Genomic DNA, 23,622 nt, shown 5'->3' with positions numbered 1-23,622 from the left:
ACAACCCTTTCGGGCAGTGAGTTCCAGACTCCAACCACCCTCTGGGTGAAAAAGTTCTTTCTCAAATCCCCTCTAAACCTCCCGCCCTTTACCTTGAATCTATGCCCCCTAGTTATTGACCCTTCTACTAAGGGAAAAAGCTCCTTAGTATCCATCCTATCTATGCCCCTCATAATTTTGTACACCTCAATCATGTCCCCCCTCAGCCTCCTCTGCTCCAAGGAAAACAAACCCAATCTGCCCAGTCTCTCTTCATAGCTGAAGCGTTCCAGCCCTGGTAGCATCCTGGTGAATCTCCTCTGCACCCTCTCCAAAGCTATCACATCCTTCCTGTAGTGTGGCGACCAGAACTGCACACAGTATTCCAGCTGTGGCCTAACCAGTGTTTTATACAGCTCCATCATAACCTCCTTGCTCTTATATTCTATGCCTCGGCTAATGAAGGCAAGTATCCCATATGCCTTTTTTACCACCTTATCCACCTGTTCCGCCGCCTTCAGGGATCTGTGTACTTGCACACCCAGATCCCTCTGACCCTCCGTCTTGCCTAGGGTCTTACCATTCATTGTGTATTCCCTTGCCTTGTTAGTCCCCCCAAAGTGCATCACCTCGCACTTTTCCGGGTTAAATTCCATTTGCCACTGTTCCGCCCATCTGACCAACCCATCGATATCGTCCTGCAGACTGAGACTACCCTCCTCGCTATTTACCACCCTACCAATTTTTGTATCATCCGCGAACTTACTGATCATACCTTTTACATTCATATCCAAGTCATTAATATAGACCACAAACAGCAAGGGACCCAGCACCGATCCCTGTGGTACCCCACTGGCCACAGGCTTCCAGTCACAAAAACAACCTTCGACCATCACCCTCTGCCTTCTGCCACTAAGCCAGTTTTTTATCCAACGTGCCAAGGCACCCTGGATTCCATGGGCTCTTACCTTCTTGACCAGTCTCCTGTGCGGGACTTTATCGAAGGCCTTACTGAAATCCATGTATACCACATCCACTGCATTGCCCTCATCCACACACCTAGTCACCCCCTCAAAAAATTCAATCAAATTAGTCAGACATGATCTTCCCTTGACAAAGCCATGTTGACTATCCCTGATTAATCCTTGCCTCTCCAAGTGGAGACTGATTTTGTCCCTCAGAATTTTTTCCAATAATTTCCCCACCACTGATGTTAGGCTCACTGGCCTGTAGTTCCCCGGTTTTTCCCTACTCCCCTTCTTGAATAATGGAACTACATTAGCGGTTCTCCAGTCCTCTGGCACATCCCCTGTGGCCAGAGAGGTTCTGAATATGTGTGTTAGAGCCCCCGCAATCTCTTCCTTTGCCTCACACAGCAGCCTGGGATACATTTCGTCCGGGCCTGGGGATTTATCCATTTTTAGGCCTGCTAAAACCGCCAATACCTCCTCCCTCTCGATGTTAATGTGTTCGAGCATATCACAGTCCCCCCGCCCTATTTCTATGTCTACATCGTCCCTCTCCATAGTGAAAACTGATAGCTTAGTAGTCCCTAAAGTAGGGACTCAGTAAGAGTTGTGGGATGGAAATCCAAAATAGAATAATCATTCACTGCCTCAGGATGAAGTGGGCTTGATGGGTTTTTTCTCACTCTGGATTTTTGTTATGTACAGAAAAGAATGATTTTATTTTGGCGATGAGATAGATATTCACAATATGTTGCCTTTGTAAAGTTGTAAACCATGGGTGAGAATGTGTTGTGATGACATCACCATATGTAATTAACAGCCAGCTTTAAACATCCAATGGAAGCAGTGAAACTCGATGTGGCTGCTATTTCAATATAGAATAGATTTGAATCATAATTTTTCCTCCAGAGAATTCTTATCATTTTTCAACACTGTTTAAAAATTTTCCTTACAAGATTGTAGGAAAATGCAGCTTTAATACAGTTTAGTTTTGATTTCCACAGCAATAATTATAATCCATATTTATTACAATGAACTGAAGCACACTTTGATAATAAAACATTGTTTAAAACTTCTTACCTTGTAAATGCTAGATTTTGCATTCAGAAAGAATAATTCCACAGTGGTAATGTCCTTTAGGAATGATATGTTCTCAATATAAAACCTAAAGCAAATGTATCGAAAAAGAGCATGGTTCAAAAAACTAGCTTTAACAGACTTAATTTCTGCATTTTATTTGCAACAAAATAATTGACATTCATTGTTATTCATTTTCATTTAAAAAAAACATAATTTTAGGGCATCAAAGCAGCTTCTACTATGATATGTGACCAATGTCCTGTATCCATATAATAACTATTTTCAGTCAGCAACAAGATAGTTTGCACACTGGACGGGAAGGCAGCTTTGAGCTGTTCTTGCACACCCCCTGGTGGTTAGTTACAGATCTTAGGGAGCAAATCTGTTCGCTGAAGAATGATGTGAGGGTGCGGGTGGACCAAAAGAGCAGAGAAAATAATTTTTCCAGTGACCAACTTGGATCTGAAATATAGACATTTTTTAAATGAAAGAACTGTAATACAACAATCAAAGATCTCCCAGTTCTTATTACGTAAAGCTATGAATTAAATCATTGAAATTAGAACTCGGAGCTATGTGCAGTTAGAAGCAGGAGCTTTGTTTTTTGTGAGCTGAAATGATTTGAAACAGTCTCAGTGTAAATCTGTCTAGGATGACCATTTTTAATGCGGGACAAATTGAGAGGACTCTGAAGAGAGCAATTTATTTTCTGCTCCCCTCCTCTTCCAAGGTTGCTGGGGAATGGTTCCATCTTTGGTACCTCGCAAAAGTGGTCAACGTTGCTGTGTAAGCCTGCACAATGAGAGTCAGCAGGCTGTCTAACCTTGGGGGTATCAAACTGTGCACAATGCTGTCCTCACCTGACACTCCCATACATGCAATTTAAGCAGGGATCACTGGATAGAAATCAGGAGTGGGAATTCCTTTTTCCTCTCCTGAACCCAGGTTGCTGCGGCCAATTGTCTATCACCATCCCAGCTGGGATCAACTAACTCAGCACGGGCTGGGGATTGAAACTTGAACTTTGCTTGTCTGTATGGCTCAATCAGATAAACTATGGTGGGAGTGAGAGATTAGAATTATCTGTGGGAGTAATCTACATTGGTACCAATTTATCTTTCTTTCTAACCACTGTTAGACAATTTTTTAAATTCATGGGGAGATGGTTAGACTCTCGCTTGTTGGAGATAGTCATTGCCTGGCACTTCTGTGGCCAAGCCTGAACGTCGTCCAGATCTTGTTGCATGCGGGCATGGACTGCTTCATTATCTGAGGAGTTGTAAATGGCGCTGAACACTGTGCAGTCATCAGCGAACATCCCCATTTCTGACCTTATGTTGGAGGGAAGCTGCTGAACATGGTTGGGCCTAGGACACTGCCCTGAGGAACACCTGCAACGATGTCCTGGGGCTGTGATGATTGACCTTCAACTACCACAATATTCTTCCTTTGTGCTAGGCATGACTCCAGCCAGTGGAGCATTTCCCCCCCAATTCCCATTGACTTTAGTTTTACTAGGGCTTCTTGATGCCACACTTGGTCAAATGTTGCCTTGATGTCAAGGGCAGTCACTCTCACCTCACCTCTGGAATTCAGCTCCTTTGTCCATGTTTGGACCAAGGCTGTAATGAGGTCTGGAGCTGAGTGGTCTTGGCAGAACCCAAACTGGGCATCAGTGAGCAGGTTATTGGTGAGTAAGTGCCGCTTGATAGCACTTTCGATGACACCTTCCATCACTTTGCTGATGATTGCGAGTAGACTGATGAGGCAGTAATTGGCCGGGTTGGATTTGTCCTGCTTTTTGTGGACAGGACATACCTGGGCAGTTTTCCACATTGTTGGATAGATGCCAGTGTTGTAGCTGTACTGGAACAGCTTGGCTAGAGGCGTGGCTAGTTCTGGAGCACAAGTCTTCAGCACGATAGTCGGGTGTTGTCGGGGCCCATAGCCTTTGCTGTATCCAGTGCATTCAGCTGTTTCTTGATATCACGTGGAGTGAATCGAATTGGTTGAAGACTGGCTTCTGTGATGGTGGGGACCTCAGGAGTAGGCCGATATGGATCATCCACTCGGCACTTCTGGCTGAAGATGGTTACAAACGCTTCAGCCTTATCTTTGCACTCACGTGCTGGGCTCCACCATCATTGAGGATGGGGATATTCATGGAACTGAGATAGATGAAAGGATTTGACTTCAGTAAGCTATTAGTTTGTGGCAGGTTTTTAATTATATTTGACTAACTGTCTTTGTTAACATATATAGTAAGCTATAGAACCTATCTGTAATTCTTATTTACACACTATCTAGTAACAGGGGTTAAGCCTATGGACAACATCCTTATTCAGAGAGAAGACTGGTGCAGCAGTAAATTGAAGACAGAGGCAAGAGAATTGAACAGAAAAGAGGAAACTTGGAGGCAAAGCAATAGAGGTCAGAAGAAAAAAAGATAAAACAGAGTTATGAGTTAACAGGTAATGTATCAGTAACAAGAGAAAGACACAATGTAAGATGAGTTAGAAGAGAAAGACACAATGTAAAAAGAGAAGGATACGAAGTTCATAAAGAACAGAGTTTGTGAAGAATCAACTTACAAAGAATGAAGTCTTAGAGTGACATGTGGACATTCATTTTGGAAGCAGAGAGAACTGTACCCATATTACCCCCCCACACACACACACACACAATCCACATTGGAGCCTTCAGCTGTTGATGTTGACTACATTGATTTTCAAATGTTCCAATGGAAAATTACAATTTGATGCAGTTTTCCTTTGATGTACATGTTCTACATTTCAAACCTATGAACAGATTTTAAAAATGTACTTGACTATGACAAAAAATATTTCTACAGATAAAGGGTTAAAAGTGACTTAAGGCACATATCTGTTTAAAAATCTTGTTATGGCAGAGGTTAAAATCTGAAATATTAAGTGGTTGAGTGTTATATAATATACATGTCATTCCATCTTTTGAAAATGGATAAAAATGGCAGTTTTCCACTTGCTCACAATATTGTATCTGATTAAAAAAAGACTTTAAACACTTAAGTACATGGAACTAGAGATGTGCTACAATGTCTCTCATATTGCTGTTAAATTGGACTGATTTGTAATTTGTCTTTTATCCTGCTGGAGGCGTCATAGTCACTTAGAAAAGTTCTTTGTAGCTAGTTGTTTCACTGAGATCTCGGCAGAGAAAATATTCACAAAACCAAGATAAACAAAGACATTGAAAACACATTTTCTGAAGTAGTAATTTAGGCAGATTTTGACTTTCACTGCTGAAGTAATTGATATACTTTTGGACTATAAAGACGCCTTGCAGACTCAGTGCAGCAACAATAATTAATAATGAACACAAAACTTGAAGATGTTTCAAAAATATTAAAAATATATACTTTTATTACAGCTTGAATCGAAGATTCAGATTCTACAGAACTATTATAGTAGCAAAAAACCCGAAGGTACTAAAGTTCCACACAGAATATGTGGCAACTGTAGTACATTTGAGTTTTTAAATGGTTGATATTTCAGGTTAACTTTACTATAACTCAGATATATTAATAATCTGATGCACTGAGTACTAAAAGTGTCATTATAAAAGTACTCTCTGGTTCTCTGTGTTTCTTTAATTCCACTGTTTAGATTCTGTATAAATGAGTTATAGAAAGTTTTTTTCTGCAGCTGCAGTTGCTGATTTTATAAGGTGCATCATTTATTCAGATAGCGTACAAAGGAAGAATTCATCCCACATGCAGGAAAGTTCATGGATGACCACTCTTTCCATGTGTTTTCCTTCTCATAACTTGGACACATTACAGGGTCAATCTACGCTCTTTTTTTTTAACTGGTCCTATGCGTGATCATATCTCTAGACAATGTCACCAGGTACATTTATTCTCTTTACAGTTTTTCCTTTCCGTTCCTCCTCTTCTAAAGGCATATCATCAGCTTCCAATGTGTGGGTGGCATGCAGTCAGTGACACTGCAGCATATAACTGGCCTACTCATGGATAACAGCAGTGAAGAGACAGTTTATGCCTCCAAATTTGCCACCGTTGTTGCTCCTACATTTCTCTTGCCATGAGCAGCGATTAATCAGCATGTCAGTGTTCTTATGTCATGTCATAACATTATATCACATGCAGCCACTTAAGATGCACTTGGCCAGCTCAGCTTTTTCCTGGTCCATTCTCCTTTTGTTTATCATGATAAATTATTCTTTTAAAATAGAAAAATCTTCAATCGTGCCTGTGCCTCCACCGGTGATTGATGATTGTTGTTTGCAATTGGGTGCACCCAGTGGATCTATGGGAAAGTTGAGGGACAGGTAAAAATAAATTACAAGTGATATAATGTTATGTTATGACATGAGGGAAGAACGCTGACATGCTGATTAATCGCAGCTCATTGACAAGAGAAATGTGGGAAAGTGTTGCACACAGCCTGTTTTGTCATTGCTGCTCCAAAAGTCGCACAAAATTAAATGTTTTAAAGGTGATGATTCATGTGGAGGTATGCTTCTGCAGCAGTTTTTGAATACACAGAGAAAGCGAGTTTTGTTCAAGTGTCCATTTTCATCCCCCACCCCCACCAGTTATCCAATGACGTGCAATTTAGACCAAGTGAGGATGATTTTAACTTGGCTCCGGCTGCTGCTATTTTTAAAGGGGCCTACTGCTGGGTGACCGAAGTGCCTGCCTTTTTCAGTCAGTAGGCCTTTTAACAACAACAACAATTTGCATTTATATAGCACCTTTAACATAGTAAAATATCCGAAGGAACTTCACGGAAGTGCTATCAAACAAAATTTGACACCGAGCCACATAAGATGATATTAGGACAGATGACCAAAAGCTTGGTCAAAGAGGTAGATTTTAAGGAGCATCTTAAAGGCAAAAAAAGAGGTAAAGCGGTGGAGAGGTTTAGGGAGGGAATTCCAGAATTTAGGGCCTCGGCAGCTGAAAGCATGTCTGCCAATTGTGGAGCAATTAAAATCAGGGATGCGCAAGCGGTCAGAATTGGAGGAGCGCAGATATCTCAGAGGGTTGTAGGGCTAAGGAGGGGCGAGGCCAGGGAGAGATTTGAAAACAAGGAAGATAATTTTAAAATTGAGGTGTTGCTCAACCGGGAGCTAATGTAGGTCGGCGAACACAGGGGCGATAGGTGAACAGGACTTGGTGCGAGTTAGGATACGGGCAGCAGAATTTTGAATGACCTCAAGTTTATGGAGGGTGGAAGATGGGGAAGCTGGCCAGGAGTGCATTGGAATAGTCAAGTCTAGAGGTAATAAAGGCATGGATGAGGGTTTCAGCAGCAGATGAGCTGAGGTGGGGGGGGGGGGGGGGGGTTAGTTGGGCGATATTATGGAGGTGGAAGTAGGTGGTCCTAGCAATGGTGCGGATATGCGGTCGGAAGCTCATCTTGGGGTCAAATGCGACACCAAGGTTGCGAATAGTCTGGTTCAGTCTCAGACAGTTGCTAGGGAGAGGGATGGTGTTGGTGGTTAGGGAACGGAGTTTGTGCCGGGGACCGAAGACAATGGCTTTGGTCTTCCCATTATTTAGTTGGAAGGAATTTCTGCTCATCCAATATTGCATGTCGGACAAGCAGTCTGACAATTTAAAGACAGTGGAGGGGTAGAGAGAGGTGGTGGTGAGGTAGAGCTGGGTGTCCTCAGCGTACATGTGGAACTGGCCGTGTTTTCGGATGATGTTGCCGAGGGGCAGCATGAGAAATAGGAGGGGGCCAAAGAAAGATCCTTTATAATATGCAAATGAGGATCCTCTACACTGGCAGAGGGTGTGCACTGCATGTTCCAACCAGTTTTACTGCAGGTACAGCCAAAGAGGACTCAAAAAATGGTAAGTTTTAAATTATTTTTGTTGGACCAGGAGTAGCAGTCTCTGGGTCCCACAAAAATAATCTGAGCCGCTGCCACCCCAGGCTCCATCCCGGGACTTACCATGCTGTTCCTGAGCAGCCTTCAGGGCCCCTGATATTGCCCGGCCTGAATCTGGCAAGTTGCATTGGGACACTCGTTTGGGGCAGGCCACAGCTTACTGGTTATATTTGAATGAGGTCTAGGCCTCAGCATGGCTCCAGCCTCTTCGCTACTGCTGGCACACTCTGACAGTCAACCAACCGGAAGTAAAATCTACCCTAATGTGTGGGATGAGAGAAGTAAAGATGTCAAAAATGTTTGTTGAGGTAATTAGGTAACAGGAAGTGCAACAGGGGTAACAATTCCAGAGTAATATGTTCACCGTAGTATACTACCAATCTGGCACAAATTTTGGACAACAGCAGCATGACAATTTGATCATGCAGTGGTTGGTTTCTTCCATCTGACGATTGCCATCTATCCTATAACCACTGGGCTGTCACATTCTGGCGTGTTTCAGAAAGAAAGAAAGACTTGCATTTATATAGTGCCTTTCTCGACCACTGGACGTCTCAAAGTGCTTTACAGCCAATGAAGTACTTTTGAAGTGTAGTCACTATTGTAATGTAGGAATTTTAAATTTCAATTAAAATTGCAATTGTAAAAAAAGTTGTAAAAACATTTTTACATTTTTATTCTAGTGAGCTCAGACAGTTCAGTAGTGTTAGAAGAAAGGAAGCATCGAACAAGTGCAGGAGTTGCTGATTTGGGTGACAAATATGGTGTCAGTTCATTTTTACAGTCGCATCTGAATACTGCACCTGGATCCAGAAAGCTCTTGTTCAGAATTAACACCCAATATAGAAAATGCCACCTCACTTACCCTGGACTTCCTTTACTCTCATTCCAAATCTCCACTTCAAACAGCTGCCTTTTCAGTGAACCCAAAGCAGCACTTTGAAGCTAAAGCTTTAAACAAGAGCATCACCTGTTTTGAAATGTATTCTTGGTGCATCACGTGAGCTCAATTTTATGCAACTACTAATGAACTCACTTGACTGAAAAGAATAAGGCCACCGGTCCTGTTTTTTTAGGCAAATCATGATCCAGTACCCTGCGATCCAGCTGCAGCCAGTTACTCTGACCTCTGCAGGGAAGAAAAGGTTGTGAGTATTAGAAATACATAATAATCACAGACCACGGTGCAGTTCTTTTCTTCAGATACTTTATACAACAGCTATTTTCATTAATGAATAGCTGCCTGATTGTGATGAGGCTATTACATTCTCTCTCCGCACACACATGCATAATGCACTATAGACGTCGCAAGATTTTCATTTCAGATTGTTATTTTCATGACACTAGTTCACTTCTTTTCTGCCGCGCATCATTTGCTCCATTCCTGTTAGCCTGAATAGCTTGTGGCTTCAAGTACCTGCATGGCCCGTGTATTCCAGTTGGGCACATTTTCAAGTTATCTTCCTAAACACTTCTTTGTACCTGTCAAAGTGGGTGACGATGTGTGATGTATAGAGGATACTGATTTTCAGTACAGGCTTTATTTAATGGATTACAGTTCGAAATGAATTATTAAGTGTTTCTCACAAGTGAAATAAACTCAGTAAGACAACTGATGCAGTATAGTATAATGGGCTTTACTGTTTAAATGTACAAGAAATGGGTTGTGCTATTTCAAAGTATTTTAAAAACGATTCTATTGAATGTACGTAATACAGCTTTGCTGGTTGCCATAGTGATGATGTTTCAGAACGAGTTCCGCTACAGGTGGCCCTTTTGTTCTTATGACATGAACTAGCAAAGTGCAGCACGTGGCGAGTGCAGTGTGTGGTGCAACTGGGAGTCGTTGTTGTCATTTTAAAATTTTCATTGGTGTGAAATAACCATGCTGGAGACTGGCATAATAAAGTACAACCCTAGTCTGATAGCTGCTATTGAATTTGACAGATAGATTTCACAGCTGGGGAATTAACCCTTTCCTATTACCCTTTTTAAATAACTTGGAGCTGGATCTGTTTTTTTGGCCGAGAGCCTATGTGCATGTGATAGTGTGTCCACATGTGAACAAAGGATTACTGTTCATTATCGAGCTGAACCAGGAAGATTACCAGATATTTAAATTATACAAAGGTTTTTAAATAAAAGGTAGCAGCTTCTCTAATGATATGTCACTGAAAAGACTTCCTTTTGCTCAAATTCAAATGCCACCGTGCTTAGAGTTTTCAGCACAGATGGGTTACCTAAAATTGACCTTTTCATTTTCAGCCAATATTACTGAATTGCTTTGATGACATCTTGAGGATTTAATAAGAATGTAGCGCATAATATGCAATTATCTTCTAGATTGCAAAGCAAGTTTTTTTTTCCCCACTGATGCACAGGAAATAGGTGTTATCGGTATTCAGAAGTTAGCATTATCCTTCCTCCTTAATTGCACTCAGAATTACAATTTACACCACAATGTGATGGTAAAATATAATGGTGACAGTCAATATACATTACTCTAAATGATGCATTAATTTGATCTCATTTTAATTGTAAAACAGAATCATTAACCCCACAAGGGACTCATTTTTGCTGATTATTTAAATGGTGCTGTGGTCATTTGAGAATGGAGTTACTCTCAGCTACACGTCTATTAACATGTTAAGCCAAAACACTGTGATGGGAAACGGTTCTTTCGCCAGCTGCAAGATGAGCGTCGTTAACTTGTTCGGCTTTACAGGAAATTAGGGAATAACCTTCTACCTTTTGGAGTGTGAAACAGGTTTCTCCCATGATCCTTTGCCAAGATCAACACTACCAGGACAAAGGCTGCTCTCAAGATAGAGGGAAAGCCCGTTAAATAAACAATGCCAGACTACAGCAAGTAGGTGCTAACAGGAGCAAGTGATCTTTCCCACAATGGTGGCTGGCTTCTTGTATGACTTCAGTGTTATTAAAATAGAATGAGGAAACTGAGTTTCAGCAGACAGAGTTACGAATACACATTACCAGGAATACCAAGAATGCCTTAACTAGTTAGGTGTTCCTTCAAGTGAAGTTAATTGTGTGTGGGCTTTGCAGCAAGTACTGTGATCTATAGAGGCAGATATTTTAAGAACAATGTTACTCTCCTGTGAACATTCAGACCTGTGTTGTTATTGTCAGTGAGAGCAGAGAGCTTTCAAATTCCAGAAACAAATTTTACACCGCTCAGACAGCCAAGTAGAACAAATGCTGACGTCACAAAAAAACTGTTGTGAGTTTTGGTTGCTAAAGTTGACTTTACGAGGAAGACATTGCAGTTAAATGAATAAATGTAACAATTTGATAGAAGTTACAACATGGCTCCACCTTAGTACAAAATGCTGCATAATTTATGTTTTAATAGAATAACACTAGTGAGACTTTGGGTATTTTTCAATGGGATCATGATAAATAACCTGCAGGCGGAAAGATTTTCAAAATCTGAGAGACTGGCATTTCTAAGAGCAAGGTGATGTGCAAGATAATGTACTGTACATTGTTAACGTGGGGTACAACCAAGGTATACATATTTGTTTGCATCCTGTTTTTATTCCAAGTTGGTTCCATGCTGGAATCCTCCTTGTTTGAGCTTTTCATTTCAACTGCTGTGAGAAGTGGGTGTGTAGAATTCCAAACTTTCCCACAGTGCCAGTTCCAGGACAGAGGTATTGTTGAGTCATACTCCCTGGCCATTTTTTGCCTGGTTGTGAATCCCCAAACTAACAATTGATTGAAAATGATGAACATAAGAAATAGGAGCAGGAGTGGGCCAAACGGCCCCTCGAGCCTACTCCACCATTCAATAAGATCATGGCTGATCATAGAACTAAACTCCACTTTCCCGCCCAATTCCCCATATCCCTTGATTCCCTTAGAGTCCAAAACTCTATCGAACTCAGCCTTGAATATTCTCAACGACTGAGCATCCACAGCCCTCTGGGGTAGAGAATTCCAAAGAAATTTGATGTGTTGTCTCACACTTGAGAACAACTAACTTACAGTATCGGCTGAGACCTGAACCTAGGACCAATGGGATGTGGGGTGGGCAGTGGATGAGGGTATTTCATCGCATCATCCCGTCTTCTAGTGCAGCAGATTAATTGATTCTTGCAGGAATATTAGTGTGAATTTTAGTTTTTTAGAACATAAGAACATAAGAAATAGGAGCAGGAGTAGGCCAATCGGCCCCTCGAGCCTGCTCCGCCATTCAATAAGATCATGGCTGATCTGATCCTAACCGCCAATCCACTATCGCAAAACCATCTCCTGAATCTAACAGAATTAGACACATGAAATAGGAGCAGGATCAGGCTACACGGCCCCTGGGCCCGCTCCGCTACCCACAGGGCCATGACCGATCCGAACCTAGACTCATGTCCAAATTCCTGCCCGCTCCCCGTAACCCTTAATTCCCTTTACTTCTAGGAAACTGTCTATTTCTGTTTTAAATTTATGTAATGATGTAGCTTCTACAGCTTTTTGGGGCAGCATATTCCATGGACCTACCACCCTCTGAGTGAAGTAGTTCCTCCTCATCTCAGTTTTGAAAGACCAGCCCCTTATTCTAAGACTATGCCCCCTAGTTCTAGTTTCACCCATCATCGGGAACATCCTCCCCGCATCCACCCGATCCAACCCCTTCACAATCTTATATGTCTCAATAAGATTGCCTCTCATTCTTCTGAACTCCAATGAGTAGAGTCCCAATCTACTCAACCTCTCCTCATATGTCCATCCCCTCATCCCCGGGATTAACCGAGTGAACCTTCTTTGTACTGACTCGAGAGCAAGTATGTCCTTTCTTAAGTATGGACACCAAAACTGTACGCAGTATTCCAGGTGCGGTCTCACCAATACCTTGTACAACTGAAGCAATACCTCCCTATTTTTATATTCTATCCCCCTAGCAATGAAAGCCAACATTCCATTGGCCTTCTTAATCACTTGCTGCACCTGTATACTAACCTTTTGAGTTTCGTGCACCAGGACCCCCAGATCCCTTTGTACTTCAGTACTTTCCAGTTTCTTGCCATTAAGATAATAACTTGCTCTACGATTTTTCCTGCCAAAGTGCATAACCTCACACTTTCCAGTATTGTATTCCATCTGCCAAATCTCTGCCCACTTACTTAGCCTGTCTATGTCCCCTTGCAGGTTTTTTATGTCCTCCTCACTCACTACTTTCCCTCCCATCTTAGTATCATCTGCAAACTTTGATATGTTACACTCGGTCCCCTCCTCCAAATCGTTAATATAGATTGTAAAGAGTTGGGGACCCAGCACTGACCCCTGTGGAACACCACTAGTTACTGATTGCCAGTCTGAGAATGAACCATTTATCCCAACTCTCTGCCTTCTGTTAGATAGCCAATCCTCTATCCATGCCAGAATATTACCCCCAATCCCGTGATTTTTTATCTTAAGCAATAATCTTTTGTGTGGCACCTTGTCAAATGCCTTTTGGAAGTCTAAATACACTACGTCCACTGGTTCCCCTTTATCCACCCTACATGTTACTTCCTCAAAGAACTCCAGCAAATTTGTCAAACATGACTTCCCCTTCATAAAACCATGCTGACTTTGTCCTATTGAATTATGATTATCCAAATGTCCTGTTACTGTCTCCTTAATAATGGACTCCAAAATTTTACCTACCACAGATGTTAGGCTAACTGGTCTATAGTTTCCAGCCTTCTGTCTACTGCCCTTTTTAAATAAGGGTGTTACATTAGCAGTTTTCCAGTCTGCCGGGACCTTTGCCGAGTCCAGGGAGCTTTGGAAAATTATTACCAATGCATCCACAATCCCTACCGCCACTTCCCTCAACTTATAACATCAGTGAAAATTAAATATTTACAATTTTAAATATCATTAAATATCAAACCAATGGCTTTTAATGAGTATCTTATAATTTTTCCAGTGAATTATTCTGTTTCACAGTTCCGTAGAATATTGTTCAAAGTTAAATTCGCTATTCTGGTGACCTCATATGGTACCAATCCATTCAAAATAAGAAACTTCCCTTCCCAACATAAAAGAGGGTGTGGGCTGCAAATACAGTAAAAGGAAATGCCCTAATGTTCAAATCCACCAGGACTTTGCAGTATATCGTTACCCTTTGTAAGAGTGATGACGTTAGTTGAGTCTAATGTTAACTTACAGACAGAGTAGTGAAACCTTATAACACAAAAGTGTCAATGCGATTTTACTGTTAGTGTGTATGTAATAGTATAAGGACAATCCAATCCAACATATATGAAGAAGAGCAACACTTTATAAACTACATTTTGTCAAAATAATAGCTAGAAAATTGCACACAGCAAGAATAAGCTTTTTTTCATGAACCATCAGATTCACAGGTATGACAGAGTTTAAACATCAATTTTAAAACCATGTTGTTTCAATTCAAGCACCAGTTCCTTTGGTGCGAACACTGATTACAAACTTGTGTTGTATGCAATTTTCTAGCTCTTATTTTATGCAGTTATAAATCTGAACTTGCTAGTGAATTGAGACTCTCTTTAAAAACAGTAGTATGTGCACAGACCCTTAATTAGTAGATTCTTATTATTGAAGGTCTATGTCTAGTAATTACCACACAGTATTATTTATTCAGTTGTCAATTTCAAACAACTCCCTTCTCCCCAAACAATGTATAAATGGTCGCGAGTCCAACTGAACTAATTTTAATTACCTTTGATTATAACCTGAATTAGTGGAACAAATGAAACAATGCCAAAGCATTGTGTATGTAAACAAGTATATCTGGAACCTGATTCTAATCATGGTGCCATAACTATACCAGTGTCTATGTGCCAGGAATAAAATAAGATTGTCTGGTATATTTTTACACTATTAGCGCACCGAATTGATGTGCTTAAATGAAATGCAAAAAGAACAGTCTGGTTTAAGAATCCAGTAGAACTCTGCAAAAGTGAGGGATATTTTTAGCTGCTATTCAGTAAATGCGACAGCCCTTTCACTAACATGCTGATAAGATTAGAAGGTAGTCTGTTTTTTATTAGTACTTGTTCAAATTGGGCATGCCATTGTTTCTTGACATTTTGATAAGACAGACAGTGTTACTAATGAAAAGAATACATTTTTTGCAGTACAGCAACAAAGCAGGTAAACTTGTTTCAAACTAATACTGATTGTAGTAAATGACATAGGTAGAAAGAGGGATGAGGTCCTGCAGGTAGATTATATAGGGAGCTAGGAAAGAGATGAATAAGCAGGACCTCAACGGTAGTAATCTCCGGCTTACTCCCGGTGCCACATGCTGGTCAGCACAGAAATAGGAGGATAGAGGAGATGAATGCATGGCTGGAGAGATGGTGCAGGAGGAAGGGCTTTAGATTCCTGAGGCATTGGTTCTGGGTGAGATAGGACCTGTACAAACTAAACGGGTTGCACCTCAACAGGGCCAAAACCAACATCCTCGCGGATGTTTTATAAATATATAAAGAGCAAGAGGATAACTAAAGAAAGAGTAGGACCTATTAGAGACCAAAAAGGTAACCTGTGTGTTGAGGCGGAAGATGTGGGTATGGTTCTTAATGAATACTTTGCATCTGGTTTCACAAAAGAGAGGGACGATACAGACATTTTAGTTAAGGAGGAGTATGAAATATTAGATGTGATAAACATAGTGAGAGAGGAAATATTAAGGGGTTTAGCATCTTTGAAAGTAAATAAATCACAGGCCTGGATGAAATGTATCCCAGGCAGTTAAGAGAAGCACGGGAGGAAATAGCAGAGGCTCTGACCATCATTTTTCAATCCTCGCTGGCTACAGTGATGGTGCCAGAGGACTGCTAACATTGTACCGTTGTTTAAAAAGGGAGTAAGGGATAGACCAAGTAATTACAGGCTATTCAATTTAACCTTGGTGGTGGGCAAATTATTGGAAAAAATTCTGAAGGGCCGTATTAATCGTCATTTAGAAGGGCATGGATTAAGCAAGGACAGCCAGCATGGATTTGTTAAGGGAAGGTTATATCTGCCTAAATTAATTGAAATTTTTGAGGAGGTAACAAGGAGGGCCAATGAGGGTAGCACATTTGATGTAGTCTACATGGATTTTAGCAAGGCTTTTGACAAGGTCCCACATGGCAGACTGGTCAGAAAAGTAAAAGCCCATGGGATTAAAGGGAAAGTGGCAAATTGAATCCAGAACTGGCTCAGTGGCAGTAAGCAAAGGCTAATGGTTGACGGGTATTTTTGTGACTGGAAGGCTGTTTCCAGTGGGGTTCCGCAGGACTCAGTACTAGGTCCCTTGCTTTTTGTGGTATACATCAATGATTTAGACTTCAATGTAAGGGGCATGATTAAGAAGTTTGCAGATTATACAAAAATTGGCCGTGTGGTTGATAGTGAGGAAGAAAGCAGTAGGCTGCAGGAAGATATCGATGGACTGGTCAGGTGGGCAGATAAGTGGCAAATGGAATTCAATCTGGAAAAGTGTGAGGTTATGCATTTGGGGATGGTTAACAAGGCAAGGGAATACACTATAAATGGTAGGATACTGAGATGTGTAGAGAAACAGAGGGACCTTAGAGAGCATGTCCACAAATCCCTGAAGGTAGCAGGACAGGTAAATAAGGTGGTTAAGAAGGCATATGGGAAGCTTTCCTTTATTAGCTGAAACATAGATTATAAAAGCAGGGAGGTTATGCTTGAATGGTATAAAACACTAGTTAGGGCACAGCTAGAGTACTGCGTACAGTTCTGGTCAACACACTACAGGAAAGATGTGATTGCACTGGAGATGGTTCAGAGGAGATTTACAAGGATGTTGCCAGGACTGGAGAATTTTAGCTATGAGGAAAGTTTGGATAGGATGAGTTTGTTCTCTTTAGAACAGAGGAGGCTGAGGGGAGACTTAATTGAGATGTATAAAATTATGAGGGCCTGGATAGAGTGGATAGGATGGACCTATTTCCCTTCGCAGAGAGTTCAATAACCAGGGGGCATAGATTTAAAATAATTGGTAGAAGGATTAGAGGGGAGCTGAGGAGAACTCTTTTCACCCAGAGGGTGGTGGGGATCTGGAACTCACTGCCTGAAACGATGGTAGAGGCAGAAACCCTCATCACATTTAAAAAGTACTTGGATATGCACTTGAAGTGCCGTAACCTACAGGGTTACGGACCAGGAGCTGGAAAGTGGGATTAGGCTGGATAGCTCTTTTTTGGCCGGCACAGACACAATGGGCCGAATGGCCTCCTTCTGTGCCATAAATTTCTATAATTCTTCTGATTCTAAATTCAGTACTTGGGTGGATTCATTCTGAGACTGCAGCTTGTAATATTTCCAATTTAATGATAATATAATTCCTGGAAAGATTGATGAGGATTCTTGGTTGCCAGTACCAAATTCCAAAATGAACTATTTCCAACAGCGAACTGCACTAAACAGCAAAACATTGCCATAACTGTGATGTGCTGCCACTTCTATACATTGCAGTGCAGCAGATTAAGATTTAGAATGGTTTACTTACGTGTCATCAATAAACGTTATTCCAAAGTATTCCTTCTCTTTGAGGTTAAAATGAGATGCCACCAGGTCCAACAGCTCCCGGGACAAAAGCTTTGGCTACAAAATAACATCAATATCAGCCCACTTGGAATAAAACAAGAACATTTTATAAATGAACAGTCATATTGTTCTGTAAAACAGTGCACATTGAGGCAAATTAAGTCATTTATTTTCAGGGTGCTAGTTTAAGTTCCTTGGCCGAGAAATTGTATAAGGCCCAAATATGGGTGGGGGTATCGCCCAGCGCTATTTGCCTGCGCCTGTTCCAAGTGGTGCAAGCAGCACGCAAAATTTGTGCTGCCTGCTCATTTACATGATTGTAGCTCCAATCTCAGCACTAAACATGCTACTGATTGGCTTAGCGCTCAACAGGAGGGCCAATATCGGGTGCAGTCTACTGGCCAATAAAATTTGGCCTAGGCTCTCTGCACTACTAAAAGGGGAGGGGCTTTGTTGCAGAAGCACCTCATTGTCAGTCTAAAAAATAGCCATGGCCCAACAGCCGAGGGAAAGGGCTAAAAGATTTTCTAATGCAGCACTGGAGGCCTTGGTCCTGGGGGTCCAAAGATGCCATGAGGTCCTCTACCCACAGGGGGGCAGGAGGCCTTCAAGGCTGAACACAAGGAGGATCTGGGAGTAGATTGCTCAAGCCATCACTGCGACGAGTGTTGTCCCCAGCACCTGGATCCAGTGCCGCAAAACGTTTAATGACCTCACACGAGTGGTCAAGGTGAGTGAATGCATCATCAAATGCCATATCCCACCATCTGCACCACAAACCTCACACACTGCTCAATGCATCAAACCCCCATCACTCACCTACCAACAATCTCTAGCAATCACCACTCATACCTCACAATCATAGCTTCACTTCACCCTCACACACTAACCACTGCTACAGCACTCACACCTACATCGCACACACTGCCAGCTATTCAACCATGGCAGGCACATCACCCAAACACATTGCACCACACTCACTGACACACTTCCCCTTTTCTTGCAGGCCAAGGTAGTGCACAACTGTTGGGAGCACCAGCAGATGGCTGGAGGGCAAGTCAGAATTGAGAACCTCACATACCAGGATGAAGCAGTGCTCGCAATAATTGGAGGGGCAGTGGCGAGCGGGGCATTGGAAAGCATTGCTGATGATGGTATGCTCATCCTAATCCTTCTTCTCACATCCCACTTCCCCCTCATCCCACAATCTCTTCTCACTTACAAGCTGCTGATGGTGTATACATGGATATCTTGCTTTCCCGCACCACAACCTGTGCTTGTGCATTTCTCCTTTCATGTACTCAAGAACTGCGAGCAGCCCAGCCTGTCCCCGACATTGTAGAGGAGGAGCGTGAAGGAGAAGAGGCACCGTCACGCGACCTGACACTCGCAGACACCAGCTCAGAAAATGGCACTGCGTGTACTTTAGAGAGTAGTATAAAGGTGGGATCTGCACATGGTGAGTCAGTGGCCACGAATGGGCTGTAGCAAGGCCAGGGTGAAAGGGTAGCTTGGGCTCCAGCTCCCCAGAGGGCGAGTTCACACACAGCGATAGCAAAATACTGCAGATGCTGGAAATCCGAAATAACAACAGAAAATGCTGGAAAAACTCAGCAGGCCAGGCAACATCCGTGGAGTTCTGCTGCACAGGACTCAGATGATGACCTCGATGGGGTGGCCTTCAGAAGAAGCGTGATGGGCGTGCACACAGAAATGCTAGGTACGTTGACAAGCCTGCCCGAGAGCCTCTTGTCAGTGTCAAGGAGTGTGGAGGAGTCCGGCTCCAACATTACATGGGGTTTTGCACAAAGCTAGGAGCTCATTATCTCCATTAGAGAACCTGTGGACCCAAACATGGTGCTGGGTGTGATGGGTGATCTCACAGCTTCCATTGCAGCACAGGCAGAAGCGACCCAACGTCTCAGTGCTGCAGTGGAAGCGCAGACTCCTCTCCTGCAGTCTCAGCTTGCTGTCACGCAAGCTCAGGCTGCTGCCATCGTGGCTGGGTTTACGAGTGCAGAAAGGTGCTTGTAGGGTGTCACAACAGTCCAGCAATCTCTGCTCCAACAGATGGCTCGGAATAATGAGGCGCCACCCCAGGGGAGTGGCAGTGGAGACTTTATGGGTAGAATTAAGAACTATGAAAGGATTTAAGACTGTAGTGGGAGTTGTGTATAGACCCCCTGGTAGCAGCTGTGAAGTGCTAGATTGTATAAATGCAGAGATTAGACAAGCATGTAGTAAAGGCAGAGTGGTTTTTACGGGGGTTTTAGCTTTCATATAGATTGGGATAAGCAGACGAGCTCATCTCAGAAAGGTAGTGAATTTCTTGAATGTGTCCGGGATAGTTTTCTGCAACAATATGTCCTAGAATCAACAAGGGAGCCTGCCATATTAGATTTAGTAATGAATAATGAACCAGATTTAATTAACAGCCTAATGGTGCATCAACATTTATCTAATAGCGATCATAAGATGATCGAGTTCAAAGTAGTGTTTGAAAGGGAGAAGCGCGAAACAGCTATAAAGGTTCTAGCTTTAGGTAAGGCTGACTTCAATGCAATGAGGCAGACTGTCCAAAGATACAAAGAACAGCAAAGGGTGACAAAACAGAGCTACAAAAAGGGAATATGAAAAGAAACTTGCAAGGGATATCAAAATCAACACAAAAAATGTTTACAATTATATTAGGAAAAAGAGGGTGGTCAGGAGCAATGTGGGCCCCTTGAAAACTGATATCGGTGATATTGTCAATGAAAATAAGGAAATGGCAGACATGTTGAATAATTACTTTGCGTCAGTATTTACAGTACAGGAAGAGGATAACATGCTGGAAATCCAAGGAAACTAATACTGAACCAGGGACAGGGACTCACCAAAATTAACGTAAGCAAATGAACAGTAATGAAGAAAATAATGGCACTAAAAAGTGCCAAACACCCAGGGCCAGATGGTTTCCATCCCAGGGTTTTAAAGGAAGTAGTGAGAACATTGCAGATGCCCAAACTATAATCTTCCAAAGTTCTCTCAAGTCAGGAACTGTTCCTTTAGATTGGAAAATTGTGCATGTCACTCCGCTATTTAAGAAGGACGTGTCTATTTGCAACACCAAAGTACTGATTGGTCCCCTTGGATGACAAGACCTGATTGTTGATTGGTCCCCTTGGAGGACAAGACATACTCAGCAGTTTCTCTGGAATGTGTAATTAGATCCTCCCTGCCTACGTAATCAATTATGTTGCAAAGTGTAATTTGAGCCATTCTGACTGCTACTCCAGACAGAACAGAGCTCACTTGGAACTGACAGGGCTCACCCTCACGGATTAAGACCTTATCCCACCCCCCAAAAAATTTCCTGCCCCCACCGTCCAAGTTCCTGACCTCCCCCCAAGTTTCTCACGTTCTCCCCCTGTCCAAGTGCGTGACCTTCCCCCCCACAAGTTCCTGATGTCCTGCCCAAGTTACTGACCCCCCAAGTTCCTGACCTTCCCTCCCCCGGGTTCCTGATTTCCCCCCCCCTGCCCAGGTTCCTCTCTCTGGGTTCCTGACCTCCCCGCAACAAGTTCCTGACCTTCCCTCCCCTCCCTCCCCCATAGATGGGTCATTGTGCGTGGGTCACAGATTGTTAACAGGTTTATTGGGTATGAAGTGAATAGTGACAGCTTTCCAAGAAATCAATCCAGTCTAAGGGGAGGAGAGGGAGAATGTGGTGCGGGTGTAAAGGGGGTGGGGTTGGAAGAACGTGATCTTTCTTACCATCTGGATCACGTTCTCGCTCATCCCCCCCCCACCGCCTTTAGACCTAGATCACGTTCGTCCCCCATCCCCACTGTGCCCTCAGTGCTCTTTAGCCCCCCCTCCAAGTTCCTGACCTTCTCTCCCTGAGTTCCTGACCTCCACCATCCTCCCCTCCTCTCGCTCTCTCTACTTCTCCCTACAATCCTCTCTCTCCCCCCACTCCCCTCTCTCTCTCTCTCTCCTCTCTCTCTCTCTCTCTCTCTCTCTCCCTCTCTCCCCTCTCCCCTCCCACTCCTCCCCCTCTCTCTCCCCCACTCCCCTCTCTCTCCCCCCACTCCCCTCTCTCTCTCTCTCCCCCCCCACTCCCCCATCTCCCCCCTCACCCTCTCTCCCTCCCACCTCTCTCTCTCTCCGCCCCCCCAATCCCCTCCCTCTGCCCCCCACTCCCCTCTGTCTCTCCCACTCCTCCCCATCTCTCTCTCCCCCACTCCCCTCTCTCTCTCCCCCACTCCCCTCTCTCTCTCCCCCACTCCCCTCTCTCTCTCCCCCACTCCTTCTCTCTCTCCTCCCCCACTCCCTTCTCTCTCTCCCCCACTCCCTTCTCTCTCTCCCCCACTCCTTCTCTCTCTCCCCCACTCCCTTCTCTCTCTCCCCCACTCCCTTCTCTCTCTCCCCCACTCCCTTCTCTCGCTCCCCCACTCCCCTCTCTCGCTCCCCCACTCTGCTCTTTATCTCCCCCACTCTGCTCTCTCTTTCTCTCCTCCTCCCATCTCTCTCTCCCCTACTCCCCTCTCTCTCTCCCCACTTCCCCCTCTCTCTCTCTCCCCCACTCCCCCCTCTCTCTCTCTCCCCCCCACTCCCCCTCTCTCTCCCCCACTCCCCCTCTCTCTCCCCCACTCCCCCTCTCTCTCCCCCTCTCTCCCCCACTCCCCTCTCTCTCCCCACTCCCCCCTCTCTCTTCCCTCCCCTCTCTCTCCCCACTCCCCCCTCTCTCTTCCCTCCCCTCTCTCCCCCACTCCCCTCTCTCTCGCCCCTCCCCTCTCTGTCTCCCCACTCCCCCCTTGCTCTCTCTCCCCCACTCCCCCTCTCCCCCCTCTCTCTCCCCCACTCCCCTCTCTCTCCCCCACTCCCCTCTCTCTCCCACTCGCCCTCTCTCTCTCCCCCACTCCCCCTCTCTCTCTCCCCACTCCCCCCCTCTCTCTCTCTCTCTATCTCCCCACTACCCCCTCTCTCTCTCTCCCCACTCCCCCCTCTCTCTCTCTCCCGCACTCCCCCCTCTCTCTCCCCCCACTCCCCTCTCTCTCTCTCTCTCTGCCCCCCACTCCCCCCTCTCTCTCTGCCCACAACTCCACCCTCTTTCTCTCTGCCCCCCACTCTCTCCCTGCCCCCCAGTCCTCCCACTCCCCTCTCTCTCTCCCCCACTGCCCTCTCTCTCTCTCTGCCCCCCACTCACTTCTCTCTATCTGTCCCCCACTCCCCCTCTCTCTCTGCCCACCACTCCCCTCTCTCCCACTCCTCCCCCTCTCTCTCTCTCCCCCACTCCTCCCCTCTCTCTCTCTCCCCCACTCCTCCCTCTCTCTCTCTCCCCCACTCCTCCCCCTCTCTCTCTCCCCCACTCCTCCCCCTCTCTCTCTCCCCCACTCACCCCTCTCTCTCTCCCCCCACTCACCCCACTCTCTCCCCCACTCACCCCACTCTCTCCCCCACTTCCCTCTCTCTCTCCCCCACTCCCCTCTCTCTCTCCCACACCTCCCCTTCACTCTTTCTCCCACTCCCCTCTCTCTTTCCCCCACTCCCCTTTCTCTCCCCCACTCACCCCTCTCTCTCCCCCGACTCCCCTCTCCCCCCACTCCAATCTCTCTCTCCCACACCTCCCCTTCTCTCTCTCTCTCTCCCACTCCCCACTCTCTCTCCCCCACTCCCCCCTCTCTCCCCCACACACCCCTCTCTCTCCCCAACTCAATTCAATTCAATTCAATTCAAATCGCTTTATTGGCATGACAAGGTACATCTTATGTTGCCAAAGCATCGAAAAACATTCATGGTTGTACACAAAAATACGTATCTATCCATATAGTGTACAAACAGATATATCCCTGAGTGTATAAATATACATTCCCCCATCTCCCCCCCCCACTCCCCCCTCTCTCTCTCTCTGCTCCCCCTCTCTCTCTCTCTGCTCCCCAATCCCCTCTCTCTGCCCCCACTCCCCGCTGTCTCTCCCACTCCTCCCCATCTCTCTCCCCCACTCCCCTCTCTCTCCCCCACTCTGCTCTCTCTCTCCCCCACTCTGCTCTCTCTTTCTCTCCCCCTCCCATCTCTTTCTCCCCTACTCCCCTCTCTCACTCTCCCCACTTCCCCCTCTCTCTCTCTCCCCAATCCCCCCTCTCTCTCTCTCCCCCACTCC

At 44.4% G+C, this 23,622-nt stretch overlaps 1 protein-coding gene across 5 annotated transcripts in view; it reads right to left on the bottom strand.

The window, feature by feature from the left end:
• LOC147111000 (FERM domain-containing protein 4B-like) overlaps positions 1 to 23,622 on the bottom strand; it is a 354,890-nt gene that overhangs the window by 142,510 nt on the left and 188,758 nt on the right. For all 5 annotated transcript variants that reach the window (XM_086001453.1, XM_086001454.1, XM_086001455.1 and 2 more), the window contains exons 3-5: positions 17,440 to 17,534; positions 8,965 to 9,057; positions 2,028 to 2,112 (exon numbers count right to left, since the gene is read on the bottom strand). In XM_086001453.1, coding sequence (XP_085857579.1) covers positions 2,028 to 2,112; positions 8,965 to 9,057; positions 17,440 to 17,534 — 273 coding nt within the window. The remainder of the gene's footprint in view (positions 1 to 2,027; positions 2,113 to 8,964; positions 9,058 to 17,439; positions 17,535 to 23,622) is intronic.

This window comes from Somniosus microcephalus, chromosome 11, assembly GCF_052327205.1.
Source record: "Somniosus microcephalus isolate GS21.2 chromosome 11, FLI_Smic_1.0, whole genome shotgun sequence".
Lineage (NCBI taxonomy): Eukaryota > Metazoa > Chordata > Chondrichthyes > Squaliformes > Somniosidae > Somniosus > Somniosus microcephalus.
This window is presented reverse-complemented; position numbering and strand designations above follow the sequence as displayed.